The sequence below is a fragment of the Leucoraja erinacea genome, chromosome 28, assembly GCF_028641065.1.
Source record: "Leucoraja erinacea ecotype New England chromosome 28, Leri_hhj_1, whole genome shotgun sequence".
In the NCBI taxonomy this organism is placed as follows: domain Eukaryota; kingdom Metazoa; phylum Chordata; class Chondrichthyes; order Rajiformes; family Rajidae; genus Leucoraja; species Leucoraja erinaceus.
In genome coordinates, this window is record NC_073404.1 from 14,118,090 (window position 1) to 14,141,925 (window position 23,836).

At 40.1% G+C, this 23,836-nt stretch overlaps 2 protein-coding genes and 1 long non-coding RNA gene across 5 annotated transcripts in view; 1 reads left to right on the forward strand and 2 right to left on the reverse strand.

The window, feature by feature from the left end:
- LOC129710659 (phosphorylase b kinase gamma catalytic chain, skeletal muscle/heart isoform-like) overlaps nt 1–23,836 on the forward strand; it is a 115,419-nt gene that overhangs the window by 71,748 nt on the left and 19,835 nt on the right. The window contains 2 exon segments of the mRNA XM_055657813.1: nt 9,121–9,129; nt 18,037–18,044. Of these exon segments, the coding sequence (XP_055513788.1) occupies nt 9,121–9,129; nt 18,037–18,044 (17 nt within the window).
- Nucleotides 1–23,836, reverse strand: part of sumf2 (sulfatase modifying factor 2) — a 56,852-nt gene that overhangs the window by 875 nt on the left and 32,141 nt on the right. The window contains exons 1-8 of one of the 3 annotated variants that reach the window (XM_055657801.1): nt 12,637–12,800; nt 11,026–11,182; nt 9,643–9,757; nt 7,069–7,113; nt 4,692–4,842; nt 2,891–2,946; nt 1,291–1,375; nt 613–778 (exon numbers count right to left, since the gene is read on the reverse strand). In XM_055657801.1, coding sequence (XP_055513776.1) covers nt 613–778; nt 1,291–1,375; nt 2,891–2,946; nt 4,692–4,842; nt 7,069–7,113; nt 9,643–9,757; nt 11,026–11,182; nt 12,637–12,706 — 845 coding nt within the window. In that variant the 5' untranslated portion in view covers nt 12,707–12,800. Of the gene's footprint in view, nt 1–612; nt 779–1,290; nt 1,376–2,890; nt 2,947–4,691; nt 4,843–7,068; nt 7,114–9,642; nt 9,758–11,025; nt 11,183–12,402; nt 12,546–12,636; nt 12,801–23,836 lie in introns of those variants that run through there. The other 2 variants (XM_055657802.1, XM_055657803.1) reach the window with 2 other exon arrangements.
- On the reverse strand, nt 21,043–23,836 carry LOC129710663 (uncharacterized). Its single transcript, XR_008725708.1, has 3 exons — nt 23,739–23,836; nt 23,509–23,638; nt 21,043–21,068 (listed from the first exon to the last, which is right to left on the reverse strand). It is a non-coding gene; the product is annotated as an uncharacterized LOC129710663 (long non-coding RNA).

Genomic DNA, 23,836 nt, shown 5'->3' on the forward strand with positions numbered 1-23,836 from the left:
TACTGAGACCTCCTCGATAATCATGTCCAAGCCCACAACTTCTGCAGCCTGGAAAAATAGGGACACCTGGCACCTGAGAACACCTCCCGCCCCTAGTCCTGACCTATTCTGATCTATCGCCTCGCCCTGCCTTACTCCAGCAATTAGCAACAAGCTGGAACAGCCTACCAGATGCTGTAATGGGGGGGGGGGGGGGCACCTTCACATGATTCAAAACACAGTTTAGCCCCATCTTCTAAAGGGGAATTAATCCAAAAAAATAAATGAAACAAGGCCAAGAGTATGTAATACACGTGGAGCCAAATACAAAAGGCAGCTCCTGCATTTGACAAAATTTGGCCTTGTCGAGCTACCTCACGTTACCCAACAGTTACATTGAAAATAGTTTAGATAATCTGAAAGAAAATCAAATGAATTTGGGGGTATACAAGTACAATGGCAATACTTCAAATCATCTGACATTGTTAACACAGTTAAGTGCCAAAGGATACCTGACGCTCATGGAATTCCAGACACATTTAGCACCTTTGAGAAACTGGCAGGGAAAAGGAGTGAAAACGATCAAGAAATATACCTGTGTCAGGGCAGCATTGTGATTGCATTGTGTTTTACCTGCTTGTGACCCGTGCTTTATGATTCACAAGTCCATCCACACTGTCAATCCATGAGGATCCACGCAGAACATAAATCTTCTGAGATTCAACCTTTACCGGTGGGCCTGCTGGAACGTACTCCGATTCAGTCCATTCCCATGTATTTCCCAGCATGTCATAGATGCCTAAGCAAAGTGTACAAACACTAGTGTCATAGAAAGTCTTAGAATCACACAGCACCAAACAGGCCACATTACTCCATATTGAACATAATTTTCAAACTCAATTATTTGTATTTCAATCACACAGCCAGGAAAACATGAATTTCACACGGGTAAAATAATGACAACTTTAACTAAAAATAAATGCATATATATTACAACTTCAATACATTTCATTTAAATAAAATGTTTATGTTTAAGAAGTGGTAGAGGGAGGTTGTGGGCAATCCTGAAGAAGACTCAAAGGGACTGAAGATACTGGAATCTTGAGCAGAAATAATAAATTGCAGAAGGGCCAGGCAGCATCTGTGGGGAGATATGGAGAAATAGATGTTTTGAGTCCTTCATCTGGATGGGATAGAACAACATAACAAGTTAGGGAGGTTTTGTAAAATGATGAGCAAAGATTTGGTGAGACAGAACCACTTTGTGGACGTTTGTGAAAATATAGGCACAGAGAGTGAATCACACCTTACCATAGTGATTCTGTGGTGGAAATGCATTCACAGGGGATACACCATGATAACCATCTTCTGCTGTGTCCTGTTCTGGAAATTTTCCCTATAATAAACATATCAGAAAGAAGATTGGAAGACTCAAATGCAAATAATATCCACGATGCACAATGGAAAGTCATTTTTTACCCAATGAACATTAAAATGCAGTGAAAGCAAAGATAAGGCAAGGGAAGAGATTGTTAGGGCTCTGGCTGAGGCGTGGTTCCAGATGACTGGAGAGACGTAGGGCAATTATAGAGCTGCGAGCCAGCATTGGTAGTAAGGAGGTTGGTGGAAAGGAGTCTGAGGGAAGGATTTGTCAACACTTGGAAGGAAAAAACATAGACAATTAAATAGGAATGCTTCGAGAAGTTGGCAATTTTCAAGTAGAAACAGCACCCGATGCAGAGGGGAAGGACACAAAGATGGAAGTGGTGGAAGCTCTGGCCAATGTCTTTATGTGTACAGAGACCAACAGGACTGGAAGCATTCAAGGAGATGATAAACCTCCTGCAGGCAACAATGTCAGCAGGAAACTGGTTGCCACAAATTTGTTAAAGGCTAACAGTATTTGGGGAATTTAGAACCCAACAATAATGAATTCCTCACCCTGGACCTTCAGATTTCTGGGGCAGAGAATCACAGAATCACAATGCTCAAAAAGAAGAAACTCCCCGACACGTCTAAAGTGGTGATGTTTTCACCCCGAAACTATGTTCACTTGTTTACAGACTCCATAAGCAAAGGAATCGCTCACTCTACCAAGTCTCTCAGTAACTGGTGTGTACTTCATTCTTATGGTAGACAAAATGTCTGAAGAAGGGTTTCGGCCCGAAACGTTGCTTATTTCCTTCGCTCCATAAATGCTCCCGCACCACCCCTGAGTTTCTCCAGCAATTTTGTCTACCTTCGATTTTCCAGCATCTGCAGTTCCTGCTTGAACATACCTCATTCTTATGACAAGCCCATTTGTTCAATTGTTCCTCACAGGCTCTTCAGCCCAGAATCAATCTTGTAAACCTATTCTGAACTGATTTCATTGCAAACTCATCCTCCCTTTGATACATCAGCAAACTATTGGCTGTTCTCTGGCCGTGACCTCACCAGCACGCGGAAGAACCAGAGGCAAGGTTTCCTTACTCGTGCAATTCATCAACCCTCATAATAAAGGCAACATTTCTTTTGACTTGCTGATTACCCACTGCATCTCTGCACTTCCTTTATGCATTTCTTGTAAGAGAACATTCAGTTTTTACTGCCCATTGATATTTAATAATCTCACAACATTTATCTTTTTCTTTCTGTAAAAATGGATAAGCTCAGATTTCAATTTACCCAAACAGCATCAGCATGCCTCTTGCACCTTGGAATGCCAACACTGTTGAACATTACACCACCACCATCAAATACACCTATCACTCCATCCACCAGCCAGCCTGATAATCTGTTGCTGCTGTTGAATCTGAGGGTTTACAAACAGATTGAACCACATTGCACCACCAAATATTTACACAACAGTGGAGTGAGGAGACGCATCGGTGTTCAACCTGTACTGTTAAAATTACTCAAAACACGTTACCTGCCAAAGGTTTGTGCGATTGGGCTGAAACCTATTTCCCCATGGATACACTCTACCTGAAATCAGAGATGAGAGAATTTAGTGTTTAAATTGTAGATTCAGTTGCATGGCTTGGATATTCACATTCTCCTATCAAAGTGTTAAACATAATTGCAGGCATCAGCAGAGCTGCTATCAAATGCTGGAGGCTCACAATATTTTGTAGCAAATATCCTTCAACAATATAAATGCATCTTTTTCCCAAATGCTGCCTTGTAGTAAAGAGTGTAATGCTGAAAAATTCCCTGGGAACCTCATGCAGCTGCTGACACTGACAAGGCAACTGCAATCTCATACTCCAGCCCTTAAAAGGGTCCCAAGGAACAAACACCACAGATGCAATTTGCAAATAGGTTACTGTTGATTATATGGCGTTTGGGGGAGGGGGGCAGGCAGAGCAAGCGGGAAAGGGGTGATTGGGCTGCATGAATCATAGAAGAAGGCAAGCCACATTTCCTGAATAAAGAGGACACTTCATACGTCCTGGAACACAATGCCTCATCTAAAAAATAGACATGGCAGAATGAGAGAAACCAAGAGAAAATGAAGCATCCATACAAGAGACTAAATGGAAGGAGGTGCATTCAAGGCAAGGCTCTCCCTCTGCAGTCAATGAAGCCCTCAATCGCATTTCATCCATTACCTAAACCTCTTCCCTCACCCCTTTTTAAAGCCTTTTCACTTGCTGCGTCCCTTTTCCTGCAAATATTTTCTCCCAATTAACCTTTACGAATTCTTGTCAGTTCCATCAAAACTTGCCTTATCCCAATTTAGGACATTGATTTGTGAACCAGTCCTATCTTCTCCCATAACTATCTTAAAACTAATGCAATTCTTATAATTGGTCCAGAAGTGCTACCCACTGACCCTTCACTTGCCCAGTCTCATTTCCTAACACAGCTCAGTGTTGCCTCCTGCACTGTAGAACCTTCTTCATACTGTTTGAGAATTATTTTCTGGACAAATTACACCCCTTGAAAACCCTTTGCACTATGGCAGTTCCAGTCAATACAATGGAAATCCAAATTGGCTACTCTTACAATATTGTTCATCCAACTATCTGTGTTCTCCTTAAATATTTGCACTTATAATACCTGTAGAATTCCTGTCTTACCAGCAAGGACAAGATTCACCAACATATCCTCTGACCTCGCCTATTGCATTAAGTGCTCTTGAATTTTGCTTAAATATCTACGTGGAAATTGCCAGCAGAAAATAAATTAAACTGTAAATGCTGGAACGGTGGGGCACAAAATTTAATTAAAGCAAAATTTCTGCCACAGGCCAATGATTGTTCTGAATATCTCTCATCAATCTGCCATGTTGGGTCAACTTCTTTGTTTACAACGGCTGCCTGACCTGGTGAGTCCTTCAGTATTGTCCATTTCATTTCAATTTTTTATTTGTCTTCTCCAAGTTTATTTTCTTATTCTCTAATCTGTTTAGCACCTTTTTTCGCAAAGCCTTATCCACTCTTCATCGTCACTTCATTTCCACAGACCTCCATCTCATCATAAGTTTTCCCTTCCTTCTTTTGTCAGCATCTTTAAACCCAGTTCCAATGGAATGTCTTGATCTGAATCATTAACTCTCTTTTCCTTTCTACAGACGCTGCTGGAACTGTAAAGTAATTTCCACCAGTTTCTGCTTTTTTTCCGTGATCACAAGATCATGAATCGCTAAGTCTAGTTTCTGGTGAAATTGGAAACATCCAATTAAACAAACTCCAAATAATATCAGTGTCATTGTTGTGAGATCATACCTTCCAGACCTCCCCGAGCAGCAAATTCCCACTCTTCCTCAGTGGGTAACCGTAAACCCTTCCACTGGCAGTAGACTGTGGCATCAGTCCAGCTCACCTGCACCACTGGATTATCCATTTTATCTTTAATTCCAGAGCCAGGGCCCGATGGCTAAAAATAATTGTAATGCAACCTGAATATTCATAAGAATCACGAGTAGCGTATACAGGTTATTAACTTCACAGTAAAATCACAAATTTAACATCAATTTAAAATGTCATTATGTATTCCTAAAACCGGCTTTGATTTTCATCCCCCTCTTTGTGCATCCTTGCAGTATCTTTGCTAACAAGATAGCCCATGCCGTGCATACATTCCAGTAGTTACTTCATCCTGTCTGCTCAGTGTGCTCAGTTTAGGATTACAGCAATGACAATTTGCTCCAGATTGGTGGTTAACACATATACCACAAGCCACCACGTTCCTTGTGTACAAATGAATGGCCTGATATCAACCCTATAGTTCATTTTTTATTCATTCATCCACTGTCTATCACTGGTAAGGGCAACATTTATCGTTGGTAAAGGAGTGGTGGGACTTTGATGCATTGACAATGAAGGATAGGCAATAAAGGAGTGGTAGGACTTTGATGCATTGACAATGAAGGATAGGCAAGTCAGGAAGGAAGGAAGGTATTTGGCGGATATCTGCAGCAGCCGTATGCTTTTTGGTGGTGAATATCATGATTTGGGAGGATCTGTCAAAGTAATCTGGGGGGAGTAACTGCAGTGCATTCGGCCTTTCGAGCCAGCACCGCCATTCAATGTGATCATGGCTGATCATCCGCTATCAGAACCCCGTTCCTGCCTTCTCCCCGTATCCCCTGACTACGCTATTTTAAGAGCCCTATCTAGCTCTGTCTTGAAAGCATCCAGAGAACCTGCCTCCAATGCCCTCTGAGGCAGTGAATTCCACACTGGCCACTCTCTGCGAGAAAAAGTGTTCCCTCATCTCCATTCTAAATGGCTTACTCCTTATTCTTAAAATCTTGACAATTGAAATATTTGGGGAAATAATTACAAAACAGTTAAAGAAAGTTGAGTCAATAAAAGATAACCAGCATGGATTTATTAAAAGCAAGTTGTGTTTGACTAACCTGACTTAATTTTTGTTGAAGACGCAGAGAAGGTTAATTAAGCGAATTCAGTAGATGCTCTCTACATGGATTTTCTGAAATTAATAAAGACCTGCATAAAACCCATTTTGCAAAATTGATGCCCAAACAATTAAATAAATAGTTTGTATTGACAACAGGAATTTAAAAAATGGTTTAAAGACAGTGGTCAGAGATGGCTGTTTTCGAGATTGGAAGATGGTGCTCCTCGGTGGCCAGTACTGGAACAGCTTATTATGGAAACACATTCAAAGTTGCTAAAGCGTATACCTATAGATGGTACAAACTTCACTACTGATTTAGTAGGAGCCAGCGGAGCAACCTTTCCACACCGAGGGTGGTGAGTATATGGAATTAGCTACGTGAAAATGGTTAAGGCAGATATAATGACACATTTAAAAGCCAGTTGTTTAAGAAAGAACTGCAGATGCTGGAAACATCGAAGGTAGACAAAAATGCTGGAGAAACTCAGTGGGTGAGGCAGCATCTATAGAGCAAAGGAATATTATGCCTTTAAAAGACAGTTGGTCAGATAAATGGATTGGAAGGATTGAGAGAGATATGGGCAAAAGACGGGCAAATGGGATTTGGTCAATAGTGTTAGACACTGCCTGGTCCGTCAGATGTTCTGACCTCTCCAAAATTGAAAGAATTTATACGAGGCAAGCCTGAAAAAGGCAACCAATATCATTATAGCCCCACATCCGCCTAGTCACACTCTCATTTCAATCCTGCCATTAGGAAGAAGGTATAAGAGTCTGAAACAGTGAACATGTTCAGCAATAGCTTCTTCACAACAAGCATTACGTTTTTTGAACACTAAACACCAACCTCAACGATTAAAGCAGTGTCTTTAGTTGCACAAAGAAATGTGAATTTTCTTTGCACTAGTATCGGTTATTAATTTATATTTCCTAATTTATTATATATTATCTGCGTGTATTGCATTTACAGACTCGTTATATTATTGCAAGAAATAATGTTATTGTTCCATTGTTATTACATATGACAATTAAACACTATGAACTCTTGGCAAAAATGGAGCATCTGGGCCGAAGAGCCTAATTTCATGCTTATGATTATTATTTCTTCTCAAGTAACAGGTATCAACATTCGTTAGCTCTGTTACGTTGCTTCAATAAATATACAACTGTCAAAAGAATGCAATAGATTTTAAACAGGAAAAATCCTGTCTTTCATTGTTCAAGATTCTAAAACCTCACCTGTCGCCAAAAAGCTCTTTCAATAGGCAGCCACCAAGGAGCAGACTGAAACAACAAAATGTCATTCAATGAACACAATACCCAAAATTACTTTGGATGCAGAAGTAATGCACGTTGAAAAAGCTACTTATCTTAACTACTAAACCAGGTTCGCTTCTTAATAAACAGACACCACACAAACTGTTTGGTAGACCAGTTCAAAACTTTACTTAACATCGGCCGATGGAAGGGAGGGAGAACTCCAGTCAAGTGACCAACACAGACACTTGACTGTGCTCAGCCACCTTCCCTTAACAACAGAATTACATTTCCTTAAATAGGGTTTTCTTGTCCCCTTATCACATTCCACAGACATTAGTCATGGTCAGAGGTACTGGAAAAGGTTTCCACAGAATGCATCACATCAAACCTTTTTTTTCCACATGGTACAAGATATACTAAAAACATTGTCCATTTGTTTATCTCCAAATAGACCACCCTAGCTCTCTTCGCTGCTTCCTCTGTCATTTGGTCCCTCATAAACATAGGTCATTTGTTTACAAAGATGTGACTGGCTATTTCACTCTTCCTTTATTGCCTCCTCCCCATAAACATTGGTCATTTGGTTTATGGCATCTCACTTCAAAGATTTGATCAGCTATCTCTCTAGCTGCTCCTCTGCCTGTCACTTGGGAGACAATGTTATAGGATTTATTATCTCACACACACCCACAACCTAAGGCAAGCCTAATTTGACACTAACTATAAGCTGTAAGCTAGCCCAGAAACCAATTTAATATCTTCTTATATTTTTAACTAAAACTCGGCTTCATCAACGTGACATACATTTAATAAAGATATAATTTTGAACAATGACCACCGAGTATTTTAGCACAGGGCTGACCTAAATTGGTTGCAGCCAGCGATTCTGAACTGAAATACCAATGTTCAGCCGCTGCTCAAGTGTCCTGGAGTTATGTGGATCTACTATGAATCAGAACAAGCAGAGTGACACATGGTGGCGCACATGCCCTTCTGTTCTAAGTGGAATCACTGGGAATCACTCTCTCCAATTCCAACACCAACCAGACCTGGTGAATGAATACTAACCCCTTCAGGGAATCCCACGACATCTAGATCAAATGGCAAGAAGTTAATTTGCTTTATTTATTTAAATCTTTTAATTACATTGGTTCTCTAATGTGGTTTCATTGTTTTGTTTTATTGTTTGATTTTTAAAGATTATTTAAAGCATTTGTAATATTAATTAAGTTTCTATCGGTTGAAGTCTCTGTCAAAATTAGTTAGACGGGTTGGGACATCATCAGGGCGCTGGATAGCTCTGCTATGTTCTGGGCAGGGCACCATTGGAGATTAACTCTGCTGTGGTCTGAGCAGGATACCACCTCGGGTTAACTCTGCTGAGGTCTAAAATTAGGTTAACTGTATGGTCTGGCTGATCTCGTCACAGTGTGAATGGCCAGGTCATTCCGTCTCCATTAGCAACCCAAGTTCATGCAGTCAGGCAGGGAGTCGTCACAATAAGGACTCACCACCAAAGCCGAGCAGATCCTGCAGCTGGCTGCCTAGATGGTAAACTGGCAGTTTCCCAGCTCCAGACAGCTGGATGTGTCTGGTTCATGTCCTATGAGCTGGATTACTTTTAGGAATCCACAAAATGACATTTAACACAAGGCAATTGAAATGAATTATGGAAAAGTGCGACAATGATATTCCATCCATAAATTTCCCTTGTATCGCAATGACTAGAATCAAGAACTATTGTGCAGCTTTAGCATGGTGGCCACTGGATTGCAGTGTCCTGTTCTGACAATGTGGCTGAGACCTTTATTTACTTTGTTTACTTGTACTCTGCAATCATTTAATATCCAAAGTGTTGAGTCCTATGATACTTCCAGGTCCTTCTCATGTTAAATTTGATACCTTTAATTCAATACATCTAATATTTTCTTTTCAATATTTTCCCTCCACTGTATTTTATCTGATTTAGTCCAAACTGCATATTTGGTCTTCCTATAACTCTTCAGCTGCACCAAATTCTGCTCCCACTAGCCCAGCTTTGTGCAGAGTATTTATTGGAAATACTCAGAAGGTAAGGCAGCATTTTGTGGATTCTGATCAAGTCCCTTTGACCAGAAACATTCTCTCCTTACAGAACCAGAGTCTGATCTGCTGCATAGTTAAAGCAGATTGATTTTGTTTCTGATTTCTAGTATCTGCTATTTTGCATCAATTATAGAATTGCTTGGAAATTGCCCATTTGTGCTTGAATTTCAGAGGTGGAGTAGGCTATGGAGTAGGTTCAGCATTACTGACTGGGGGAAATATAGGAAAATGTATTTCTACACCAGACTTTTTATGTTGCTCCATAATGAGAGGTGCCTTGCTGAATAAAGGACCATATCCAATATCATATCAGGAGTTAAAGCTCTACTTTCCCTACCACTCAATACCTATCCAGCCCTAATCTTTAAACACATATTTCTATCAGGTTTATTCCTCCCCATAATAATATTTTTGTGCACAATGTCAAAATCCTATTTAGTAAACAGAATAAAGGAGAAGTTACTACACCTCGATTTTTTGTGTCACTTTGCTTTTCAGTTCTTCTGAAACAAAGTCTTCAAAGACAAAACTCCAGCCAAATGATTCTGCTTCTGTTTTGTACTTCTGTGATCTGATAAATGCTCTGCAACAGATTGAAAAGTGTCAAACTAAATAATGATTACAGACTGATAATCTACTATATCGTACCATCATAGAGTACATCCAATGTCTCCTGGTATACATGACTGAAAGTAGGTGTTTGATAATGTGGAATGTATAAGCTATACTCAGTTGTAAACTAAGATACACGTTGCCTTAACTGCAAGCCCTTCTCAGAGTCCGCACCCTGCACAGCTCATAACCTTCAATAAAAGGAATCAAAGCAACACAGAAAGTTACACCCTCTTTCTCCACACTGTTTGTCAAACAATGTTTTACGATATCTGAATAATATGTGTGTGAAACTCACTACACTTATTATGCAGATATCTCAGAAAGCCATGTTGACAAACAAATATCTTAGAAAATCTGTTTGACAAAGCCACATACTGGTTGGAGATTTGCTTTTGAATACTTTGAATGAAATGAACTGAAAAGAGAGGGGAGGGGGGACGAGGAGGTTAGAGGGAGGGGGATGGTTAGCGGGGGGGGGGGGGGGGGGTGGTTAGTGTATGTGTGACGCGGCAGGCTGCTCCCCTGAATTCCATGGAGCTGCCAACAGCTTTTGTGCATGAGACGCGCACGATTCATTTCCAGAACATTCTGAACGCATGACGCACGGTTGCATCTCGCTCTCTCTGTCTCTCCCCCCCCCCCCCCTCTCTCTTCCCCCCATTCTCTCTCTCTCTCCCCCCCCCCCCCCCTCCCCTAAACTCCCTTCCCCCCCCCCCTCCTCCCTTCCTTCCAGCCCATCCCCTCCCTTCCTGGGAGATACTAAAATGCTCTTTCACGACAGGCCAGATGGTCACCTTAATGTGAATTCACGAGTAGGAAAGAACTGCAGATGCTGGTTTAAATTAAAGATAGACACACAAAATGCTGGAGTAACCCAGCGAGACAAGCAGCATCCATGGAGAGTAGGAATGGGTGACGTTTCGGGTCTGAAGATGGATTTCAACCCGAAACGTCACCCATTCCTTCTCTTGAATTAATGACCTCTGTTAACTGTTTCAGTAATGTTTCTGTTAACCCACTTTTTGATGGTAATATGTGAAACATAAATGGCCAAAGATACATTTGGAATATTGATATACATTAAATTATACCATCTCTGAGCATTATCACATACACAAATATTTGTGATTAAGGAATAAGGATATTTCCTCTTTACATTTTGACCCGTCACAGAATCACTTATCCATTAATTAATCAAAGCAAATCATTTTAAGAAGCTTCATATATTTCTCTAACCTAAATTCTGCATTGGTGACTGGATGCTGATCTATGGCAAATGGTTTCACAGTCACTTCTCTGATGGGGTTTTCTCCATCTCTAGCATCGGCCTCGTTTGTGCCCATGAGAAAACTTCCACCAGGCAGATTCACAGTCTTTTCCAAAAGATCTCCATCTACAAAAGGAGAAAAAAAATAATATGAATAGCAGAAGTAGGCTATTCAATAAAACCATGGCTAATCTTTTACCAGTGACATCTTCATGCAATAACTGGACATTGTTCAATTTACTTTATGACAATTTTAAAAGACTCCAACTGTCTATATAACATCTGGCCATTTCTGCCTGTCATTATTTTGGCTCAATATTTTTCATTTTATTAGCTCCACATCCTTTCCGAATAGCAATGAATTTCACTGCACATCTCGTATGTGTATGTGACGAATAAACTTGATTTGACGTAACATTAAAACACTTAATCTGATTTTAACTGCTACTTAACTGCCACGTTAAGTCAACTGGCTCACTTTATCACAGACATTTCCTGTTAGAGTCAGATTAATGTGTAGGAAGGAACTGCAGATGCTAGTTTAAACTGAAGATAGACTGCCGTAAATCAGGACAGGCAGCATCTCTGGAGAGAAGGAATGGGTGATGTTTTGGGTCGATACCCTAATGCAGCATTATAACAGGCACTTTGACCCATCTCCATGCAAACCTTTTCCCATCTATCACTCACATTAGCATTGTGTCCTTCTATGTTCTGCCTATTTAAATGTCTCCTAAATGTAGTAACTACAATTCCACCATCACCTCTGGCAGGATATCAATGCAGCTCTCCAGATAGCAATAACTCATTGCATACTTAACCTTCAGATCTTACCTTAAACCGAGGGGATCTTGTTTTGATACCCCTGCCATTAGGAAAAAAGAGGCAGGGTCTGGGGTAATATCCCTTCCCTTCAAACAAGGGAAGGGATATCGCCCCATGGGGCCACAAGAGGGGGATGGGGACTTAGTTTAAGGAAAATTGTGAGCACTACCAAATACAACACTAATTAATATATACATAGACGCTAAGAATGTCCGAAGAGCCGTCCCTGTATTGTGTGTACTTTTTGAATGAAGTTTATTTTTGAAAATTAAAAACAAATGCTTCTCAGTTCAACCCAAACGAATTATTGGTAAATTTCTTCTGCACTTTCTCCTGCACATATGTTCTCTCCATGCCAACTCCACTTTCACTCCAATCTAACTCGAACTTCCTTTCCATCCTTCATAGTTCTGATGAAGTCTCTAACTTGAAACTTCGATTGGTTTTCTCTTTTCCTACGAATTCTGTCGCGTTACCAGTTTCCAGCATTTTCCATCTACCCTGTCGTGGCACATAATCACCTCTCATTCTTCTAAACGTAGCTAAAGTATCGTGAATCTCTTCTTTGAGGCAATGCCTTCAACTCTGTGAGCATTCGCTGCACTCCCGCTATTGCGGCGACATCCCTTCCTAGGGCCTCATCCCCGGGACCCCAACCCGCGTTGCCAGGGACGACCCCCGACCCCACGTTGCTAGGGACGACCCGATCCTGACCCCATGTTGCCAGGACACCACGACCATTCTCGGTCACGCACCTACGAAAGCCTCCGCCGGCTCCAACAGCAGGAGCGAGAGAGCGGACAGGACAGCGCTGAGGCCGCGCATGGTGCCGGCACAGGCCCGGTCGGCAGCCTCGGGCCCTCGCCTGACGTGCAGCTAGCTGCGGGTTGGTCTTGCTATAAGATCTTTGGGTTGGTCCGCGAGGAAACGGAGAGGAAGCGAGCCCTGGGAGAGGCTGGTCGATGGAAGAGGCGGGAGGGATGGGAGGGGCAAAGGGTGGACGAGAGCAAAGATCATAGAGTGGAGCAACGATCCTATAGCGTTTAGCAGAGCTAAGGATCTTTGGTGTGATCCGTGTTGAACAATATGTGTGTGACATAGCTCGTCTATCATATCAGCAAAGATCATAGAGCGGAGCAAGATCACTTCTGCGCAATCCAATGTACTGAGGTGTAGCACGTAACGGAGCGTCGCGGCCGCCATCTTGGAATGGTCAACCCGAGTCCCGTACTGTCTCGCAGTGTGATCCGTGGTTTTTAGTTAAACATTTTATTTTATTTATTTTATTAGAAGTAAGTACAATCATATGGCACCAAAGTGCCTAATATATATTTGCATGATACATTTTATGTACAGCTTCTTATTTTTTTTGTTATATTAAAGAAAGATTAGAATAAGAAAAATAAATTAGATAGTAAAGGATAGAAAAGCGTGAGATATATAGTGTGTGAAGAAAAAGAAGAAAGACGAATGAGTGAAGAAAGTTGAGGAAAAGAAAATAGAAAAAAGAAAAATGAGAATAAGACATAAAGAAAGAAAAAAAAGGAGCTCATTGTTTATAATCTTGACCAACCCTCGTCCAGTCCTGAAACAGTTAGTTTTTACAATTGTGTTGCACCATATGTTTCCAAGAAGACGACAAATGGAGACCAACTCGTTATGAATTGGTCTGATTTATCCATTAGGTGGAATCGCATTTCCTCAAGATGTGGGGTGTCCAACATATTTGCAATCCACATTGGTATTGATGTATTTTTCCAAAATTTAAGTATTAATTTTTTTGCTATTAAACCATAGTTAAAAAATAAAATTTGAGATGTGTTCAATTTATTCCCATCTTCCATTACTCCAAATAAAATCATTTCAGTATTAGATTCCATTCTTATCTTGAATAATTTTGTAAATATTTCGAAAATATCACTCCAAAATCTATAACGTTTTGTGCAGGAGACTAAGGAGTGTGTTATAGTTGCGTTTTGGGATAGACATTTATCTATTTGGATAGAATTTGTTCAATCTTGTTTTTGAATAATATAATCTATGTAAAATTTTAAATTGAATTAGATTATGTCTTACATTAATCGAACATTTGTGAATATATATCAAATACTTTTCCCATGTAAACTTCGTAATTTTTATCATTAGTTCTCGTTCCCACTCTTCTCTAAGTACCTCTGTCGATGGTAGGTCTATATTTAGAATACTATTATATAAATATGATATTAATTTTTGTGAGAGCTTCAATATTCATTGCTTCTTCCAATAATTGAGGAGTTATTTTTTGATATCCTTGTATTAGCAATGTTACAAAATTTTGAGATTTTAAAAATCAAGTCTGCAATTTATCCCATCAGATAAATCATAAAAATAAGTTTAATTTGACACCTAATTCACTTTCATATCTCAAGTATTTAAAATGTTATGGCCATTTTCATACTCGGAAATTAGCATCTTGTTCCCTATTGATTTTCTATGGACATAACAAAAAAACTGTGATCGTGGACAGTCAAAAGCCCATAACTTCCTTAAAAATTAAGAGAACTGAATGAAATGTTCAGTTATCATAGATTGAAGCATTCTGAAACAAATATAAAACAATCTTACTTGGATGACCTGAAATTAAAGCATATAATTAGTTACCCAATTGTAGCTAATTACAAACTTCAATTACTAGATCTAAACATCTATCCATTTCTTAATAAATGATTAACATTATTAAATAGCCTAAGTGTCCAAATAATATTCACAAATAATTCACAATAAAACATGATTTTTAAATCTCATTTACATTAATTTATAGGCCAAATGGAAGTTCAATTGCTCTAAATTAAACTCTAAATCGAACTTTTTGTGTCAGCCTTGGGGACTCTATCCTCCTCAGCTCCTCTCTCGTGTGGGGTCCCACAGGGCTCAGTTCTTGGCCCTCTCCTCTTTTCACTCTATTTGCTCCCACTCGGTTCCATCCTTAGGAAGCACGGGATTTCATTCCACTTTTATGCTGATGACAGTCAGCTTTATGTGCCTCTGGGAAAGGGGGGTGTACACTCTGTCGGGCTCTTGCTTGAATGTCTCAGTGACATAAAGGCCTGGATGTCACTGAACTTTTTAAAATTTAATGATGACAAGACAGAGGTAATGATCTTTGGTGGCACCTCTGGGGCCCCCCCTGTTGATCTAGGCTCTTTGTCTGCATATCTCAAACCTAACATCACGAACCTGGGGATTAAAGTGGACCCTGAGCTTAGATTTGACTGTCAGGTAAGGGCTGTTGTTAAATCTGGTTTTTTCCATCTGAGGCAACTGGCAAAAATAAAGCCGATTTTGTCAAGGCAGCACTTTGAGACGGTAATCCATGCCTTTGTTACCACCCGGCTGGATTACTGCAATGCACTGTATCTGGGGGTTAGTCGGTCCTCCATCGCCCGTCTCCAGATGGTACAGAATGCAGCTGTTCGTCTCTTGACTGGCACACGAAAGCATGATCATGTTTCTCACCTTTTGGCCTCTCTCCACTGGCTGCCTATTCAGTATAGGATTCGTTTTAAAATTATTTTATTTACTTTTAAATCCCTAAGTGGTCTTGCCCCGTCCTACCTATCTGAGCTTCTTCACCCTTATTCGCCCTCCCGCTCTCTCAGGTCAGATGATCAGCTGCTCCTGATTGAGCCAAAGACTAAGCGGAAGCTCAGAGGGGACCGTGCCTTTGCTGTGTCGGCTCCGAGATTGTGGAATGAATTGCCTCTGCACGTTAAACAGGCCCCTTCTCTAGCTGTTTTTAAATCACTCCTGAAGACATATCTATTCTCCATGGCCTTTGTAGACCAGTGAGGTGTTGAATTGTTTATTAACTTTATTTGCTTGGTTTTGCTGCGTTGTTCGTACTTGTGTTTTATGTTTTTTAATTTATTGTTTGGATTTTTGTATGTAATTTATGCGCCTCGTGTTAGTTGTATGTTCTGTTGTTCTGCCTGTTTTATGATGTCTTGCTTGTTTTCTTTTTTCTGTACAGCACTTTGGTCAGCTTTGGTTGTTTTTAAGGTGCTTAACAAATAAAGTTATTATTATTATTATTAAATTAAAGTCAATTTAAATCAGCTTTCTAGTGAGATCCTGTGAACACGCTGGTTTAGAATGTTCACATTGCGGTGGATTTGTGCCCCAAATGCCCAGAAAAATACTGCGGGATATAATGGGCCCAAAATTAGATACTCGCAACATTAAACTTTGTATAAAGGGATCTTAAGAAGCCCTTTTTAATGTAAAAATAAACAGCCTACCTTCTATTGTCCCCTTGTATGAGATCCGGCCGGTTGCCGGCGGTCGCGGGTTTAGAGGTTAATTTTTAAACTACAGGTGCACAACCTTTTATCCGGTGTTCTGGAAACCAAAAAACTCTGAAAACCGGCCATTTTTTCCAGATGTCTGCGCACCAAAGCTCGCGTTTGGCGCCAAACTTGACTCGAAACGACCCACGGTCAACCCAGGTCTGTACTACTGTAGCGGCTGCCTCCTCCCCGGAGACCGGGAGACGCTTAAACATCTGTAAATCATTGCTTAAATGTTAGTCAGTTAGTTTGGAGGGCTTTTATGTGAAGGGGGGGGGGGGGGTGAAGGGGTAAACTTTAATTCTTAGTCCCCTACCTGGTCGGAGAGGCGGGGAGCGGTTAATGCCTTACCGGGTCGCCGTGCAGTAAGCTGCAGCGCTGTGGCCGGTGGGGCTGCGGGCGGTGCCGGTTGTAGCTCCGACCCCGGCAACTCTACCCCTGGCTGCGAGGCGCTCCAAATCCAGCGCGGCCCGCGGCCGGACGCCCCAGCTCCGCGAATGTCAGGAGTCGGCGGCATCGCAGCGCTGGGATACCAGCGCGGAGCGGGCAATGCCTTACCGGGTCGCCGTGCGGCAAGCTCCGGAGCGCTGTGGCCGCTCACTCAACGTTCGCGGAGCGTCGCTGGATTTGGAGCCGCGCAGCCAGGGGTAGAGTTGCCGGGGTCGGAGCTCCAACCGGCGCCGCCCGCGGCCGGACGGAGCCCCCAGCTCCGCGAGGTTGGGAGTCGCCGACCAGGTAGGGGACTAAGAATTAAAGTTTCCCCCTTCACCCCTACTCCACCACCACCACATAAAATCCCTCCAAACTAACTGACTAACATTTATGCAATGATTCTCCCGGTCTCCGGGGAGGAGGCAGCTGCTCCAGACTTTTCAAGCCGCCCGCGCTACCTACCTAATCTACGCTAAAAATCTTCCATTCGGAAATCCGAAAATGTCCGAAATCCGACAAGTGTCTGGTCCCAAGGCTTTCGGATAAAAGGTTGTGCACCTGTACTATAACAATTAGATAAAGCCCTTAAAAGTAATAATAGCTAAAGCGACGGAATCTTCCAGCGATTTTTCGTTAATAATTAACTAGGCTGAACATCCTCGATTTGAACAGCCTAGGGAAAATCGCGTTTTAAACCCGCCCCCTCTAAACGGCGCCAAAATCGCGCACACGGGCTGGGACAGATTTTCAGAGATGCTTCAGGTACGCTTTGCAACATACCTACTTGTATATAGTTTTTCATGAAATCGCAAATCTGAAGATATTTAAAATATTGGTTGTTTTTCAGTTTAAATTTTAATTGTAATTGTTGGAATGATAGTAGGTTTCCCATTTCGTACATATCCCCGATCCTTCTAATTCCGAGACTTTCCCATTGGTTATATGTCTTATCAATAAGAGATGGTTTAAATAAAGGGTTATTTGCTATTGGCATTAACAATGATAAATTTCTTAATTTTAAAGATAATTTTATTTGTTTCCAAATTCTTATTGTACCATATATAATTAGGTTCTTCTTATACATTGTGTTATTCAGTTTTTTCGGGGAGAAGAGGATCGTTCCTATATTACAAGGATGACAATCCTCTTTCTCCATTTTTATCCATTCTGTCTGTTGGGTAGAACTATCCAGCCAATAAATTATATTCTTAATATGCACTGCCCAGTAATAATACATAAATTTCGGAAGTGAAAGTCCCCCGACCTCTTTTGGTTTACATAAGTTTTTTTTGTAATTCTATGTGATCTATAGTCCCAAATAAAATTAGTAATATTAGAGTCTAATTTAAAAAATATATATTTTGGTATATATACTGGTATAGACTGAAATAGGTATAGTAATTGTGGTAGGAAGATCATTTTTATTGCATTTATTCTACCTAATAATGATAAAGGAAGTGTTTTTCAAAATTTAATCAGCATATTAAGTTTAATATATAATTTAATAAAGGTATGAAATTAGCGTTGAATAATGCTTTATATTTTCTAGTAATCTGAATACCCAAATATTTAAATTTTTCTGTTGCGATTTTAAAGGGGAACTTCAATAAGTGTGTAGGTTCTTGAGGTTTTAATGTCATGATTTCAGTTTTATTCCAGTTTATTCTATATCCAGAAAAAGACCCAAATTCCTCTGTTACATTTAATAAATTTGGTATGCTCGTTTGTGACTTTGTAATATATAAAAGTCTGCATATAATGAGATTTTATTCTTTGAGTCCCTGGTATTATAGCCCTGAATATTCGGATGAATTCTTATACCTTCAGCCAGGGGTTCTGTGTGATCCGTGTATTGAACAGTAAGTGTGTGATATAGCTCATCTATCATTTCACATATTTCAGTTAATTTTATTTTTAAATGTTTTCCCCCTGCATCTATCTGTTTCTGCACATTTCCCTCCCATTCTTCCTTCCCCCTCCTTTGTGCAGTTTCCCTTGTGTTGCTTTAACGCACTTTGCACACAATTTTATGTCTTATATATATAAATATATATATATATGTGAGTTTGTGTGTGTGTGAGAGGCAAGTTAGAGAAATAGATCTCAAAGGCCCTTCTCATAGATCAGAAGCAACTTTGATTTAAAGCAACACTATTTCTCTTTATCTTATTTTCAGATGATGTACATAAACCATAAAGGCAATTATATTTATAAATATATACATATAAATATATTGATTCATATATATATAAATATTAATTCATATATATATATATATATATATATATATATATATATATATATATATATATCAATTCACACACACACACACACACACACATATTATGAATTACTCTTTTTGCAAAACTGCACACAAAAATGTGACATCAGGGGTCAAATTTCAAATTCCTTAAAGAAAGTTGACAAAACACTTTATTGGGTTCATGACTAACATAGTATCAACAACAAATATAAGAAAAGATAACACATTGATAGCAAGTTTCCAAAAGTGGCATCAGAATACATAAATTCATTTTGTGTAACGGTTGTCGCCTGGTGTCCACCAGTCACCTGGTTGGCACAGTAAGTGCACGTATTTCTCATTCCTTTCTTTGTTTATGAATACCACATGGAACAATAAAATTGCAAACACCATTTCCACTTCATTCATCTGATCATGTAGTGGAATACTGCATCCATCCGAGTGGAGACCGCTACGCGCATTGCACATCATACACACATGTACGCTGCGGTGCACTAAAAAAAAAACGTCCGTTTTGGTTTCCCAGAAAACGAGCGCTACATTATTAGTGAAAACCAAGCATTTTCTCCGATGTGAACATTACCTTATTGATTTCAGCGACATAGATGGCAAATGCTTGATTTGGGCTTTTTTTAATTGTAGATGAAATGTCTCCATCATGGTCATCGTGAAGATTCCCAAAGTCCACGTGACAGAATGAAGTTAGCAATTTTTTCCATGCAGAAGGTAAGCAAGAGGCAGTGTGTTGCCAAATTGAAACTTGGCTCTTTTTGATGACCAATTTATGTAATATATATATATATGTGATATAGATGTATGTCTGTGTGTGTGTATATTTCTCTAGTCTCTTTATCTACCTATCCATCTACCTATCTATAGATCTATAAATGAATTCCTAATATTGTGAATAAAATATCCATGAACACATGTCAAGATATTTTTCCATTTTATATTAGTGCATACATACCTAAAGTCAAATAACATACTTTTGCTTTTTTTGAGGCATAACGACACATTTGTGTATCAGCAATATATTGCATGAACGCCTGCAATTTCAAATAATTTTAAATTGAAATTCATGAACAAAGAAAACACTTTTTACTTTCGTCATTCTTTAGTAATATTTACATAATTTTGTGCATAAGATATACAATGTTGCAGTGTTTCGCATATCAGCTAACCAATCAGCTAAGTGATCTAAAATTCAATGTATTTCAAACAATGATAGCCCCACCCTTGCTTATCCCAAAGGAAAAAAAATTCCAACATATACAATAATAAATAAAATGTCATTTGCACAATTTTGTGTGGGTAACGGGAGGTTCTCATTCTTCCTCTTGAGTAACCAATGTCATTCATGGTAATATTTACATAATTTACATAATATTAACCCGCCGAACCCAATGCTGGTTATTCAAGAGGAAGAATGAGAACCTCCCATTACCCATACAAAATTGTGCAAATGACAATTTATTTATTATTGTTTTTTTTGTAAATTTTATCCTAGATAAATAAATAAATAGATAAATAAATAAATAGATAGATTAATAAAATGACGCAAATAAAAAGTGTTTTCCTTGTTTATGAAGTTCAATTTAGAATTATTTGAAATTGCAGGTATTGGTGCAATATACTGCTCACCCACAAATGTGTCATGAGAAGTCTCAAAAAAAAGCAAAAGCATGTTATTTGACCAACTAATCGGCAGAATTTAAATATGTAGGTATGTATGCATTACATTATATTACACTAATATAGAAAGAAAGAATGGAAAAATATCTTGACATGTGTTCATGGATATTTTATTCACAATATTATTACATTTTATTCACAATAATATTCACAATATACATATATGAAACCCTATATATATACCCTAATATTCACAATATTATAATTTCATATATGTGTGTATATCTATATGTACATTTGAGAGAGAGAGAGAGAGAGACACACACACACAGACAGAGAGAGAGAGAGAGAAAGAAAAAGGTTGCTAAACAAATTAGAGGAAATCACAAGAAAGAAACTAGAGAAATATATATATGTGTGTGTGTGTGTGTGTGTGTGTGTAAATATATATATACACATCACATATCTATATATACACTATTTTTGGTCATCAAAATTGGTTGACAAGCATAGGTCTTTGAGATCTTGTCGACATCTGAAATTAGAGAAAATATCACATAGGATAAGAAAAACAAGTGATTATAACTACATACCTGCAGAATGGATGATTTATCACTTAAGTGCAATTGTTTTCAGTTGTGGGGAGCGACCTGTATATTGAAAATGCATTTTCTTTCATAGACCATTTAAGTATTTCCTTTCTATCCTCTTCTGGACCTAAGACACTAGCAGAACTGCCAACTCTCACGCAGAGAGATAATGAGCCAGAGAGAGAGAGAGAGAGAGAGGCAGATAAGGCCGAGACAGAGGGCAGAGACAGAGGGAGAGGAAAGAGACAGAGAGAGAGAGATGGCAGAGACTGAGATGGCAGAGACAGAGAGAAAGGTCAGTGACAGAGAGAGAGGGTCAAGAGGGGCAGAGAGAGAGGGTTAGAGAAAGAGAAGGGAGCAGAGAGAGAGAGGTGCAGAGAGAGAGGGGGCAGAGAGAGAGGGGGCAGAGAGATGGGCAGAGAGAGAGAGAGATGGGGGCAGAGAGAGAGGAAGAAGGGAGGGAGAGAGGACACCATCACTGTATTCAGTTGTGGTTGTTCACTCTGCATTGTATGTGAGATGGATGGTATCAGTATCGTTCCACAGACCAGAAACATCATTTTTCCAATATACAAGGAATTCCATCCAGATATTGTGGCAGGTGTCCAATCTGAAGGAGGAAAGTGGAGTCACAATATTTCCAATCAATAGCCTTGAGACAGTATCCTGCTATCAACAGCCACAACAGCATACGAAAGCACCGCCGGGGACGCAGAGGTGGGTTAAAGGCCAGGTTAGAGCTAGCCCCACACAGGGTAGCGATTCCTAGCCTTTTTCTCGCCAACGTGCGCTCACTGGTAAACAAAACGGACGAACTCCGGCTAAGGATCACCTCCCACAACTGGATCAAAGACAGTATCCTGCTATCAACAGCCGTGAGACAAAACATCCCGAAGTCCTAGTCATTGTAGCTAGCGACTTCAATCAAGCCAACCTCAGGGGTGTACTACCAAAGTACTATTAGCATGTCTCTTCCACCAGGGCCAGAACATCTTCGACCATCGCGACACATCAATAAAAGACATTTACCGCTCTGTTCGGCGGCCACATTTCATGAAATCTTATCACCTGGCCGTGCTTCCACTTCCTGCCTACAAACAAAAACCAAAAGAGGAGGATCCGGTGCAGTGAATTGTTCAATGCTTGGCGGTGGACATAGATGACATCCTAGGCAACTGCTTTGAGTCAGTAGACTATTCCATCTTCAGGGATTCTGCAGACAACCTGAATTAGTATACCACTACCATGACGGACTTCATCTGCAAGTGTGTAGAGGAGTGCGTGCCAACAAAGACAATCTGAGTGTTCCCCAACTGGAAAGCATGGACGAACCATGAGATACATTCACAGGCGAAGGCCATGTCCACTGCAGACAAGTCAAGCAATCCTGAGCAGTACAAGAAAGCTTGATATAATTTTCACTGTCATCAAGGATGTCAAGAGACAATACCAGGACAAACTTGAGTCCCAATATAATAATTCAGATACCTGCAGAATGTGGCAAGGTCAGAATACCGAAACTAGCTACAGAGTTACATCAGGCAACATCACTGGTGATACTGCGGCCCCACCAGACGAACATAATGTTTTCTATGCTCCCTTTGAGCAGAAGGTCAACAGGGTGATGAGTGATGACATCTATCCAATCAGACTCATTTATGCCTCTTCCCATGGTCAATGTTGTTGAAGTTAGCTTGGCCTTCCTGAGGGTGAAAGCAACTGGCTGTATCCTTAGAAACTGCGTGGACCATACTGCGGGAGTATTCTTGAATTTCTTTCATCTCTCCCTACTGCGTTCCCACCTGCTTCAGGAAGACCACTATCATCCCAATGACAAAGGAAAGCAAGATCTCATACCTTAATGACCATTGTACAGCAGACATCCATCCATCCAGGCTTTTGGAGGCTGACTCTGGAATGCATCTAGTCTACCAATCAGCTTTGACCCACTGCAGTTCGCCTACCGCTGCAACAGGATGTGATAGATAGATCAAATAATTTATTATCAAGAAGCAACCTTGTAAAGTAGAAGTTTAACAGATAGCCCACACACAATTTTAAGCAAGAAACTGTTTGTGGGGGACTCTGGGGGAGAGTAAATGGTGTCGAAACTGGCCTTATTGCCCGGGATGGTCAAATAAACATGTCTAAATCATTCATAGGCCAGAGATTAAAAAGTAAGAAAACTGGGAGGCTGCTGGAATTTTGGCTGATGTGATTGTGTTTTTAATCAATCTGTTCCCTTTTTCCCTTTTGCTCCACCTGATGTACTCGTATTTGGTATGATTTATCTGGATAGTATGTGAACAACATTTTTCACTCTATCTTGGTACACACTAATAATAAACAAATACCAATACAGAACAACTAGAAACTGCAACTCACCAATAAGTCACATTTGTAGAATGTTACCTCTATGCCTCTTCCTGTCCTCACAGACGTTTGTGAATTGCTAACTTCTTGATCCACGTTGATGGGGAATCATTTTGCCCAAATGTCACATTTGTGTTGGAGCCTGCAAAAGACAATCCCTGTAAACAATAGCTGACAATTCTTGAAGAAAATGTCAGAATGGTCAATCAGTTCTCTCCTTGCAATTATTTAAATGTACTTACCGTCTCAGTACTGCAGTTGTTCCTTCATTGGCAACCACGCCTTTAGCTGCACCGGTCACAGGCATTGGAATGCACCTCCATCAGTCCAAATAGAAGCG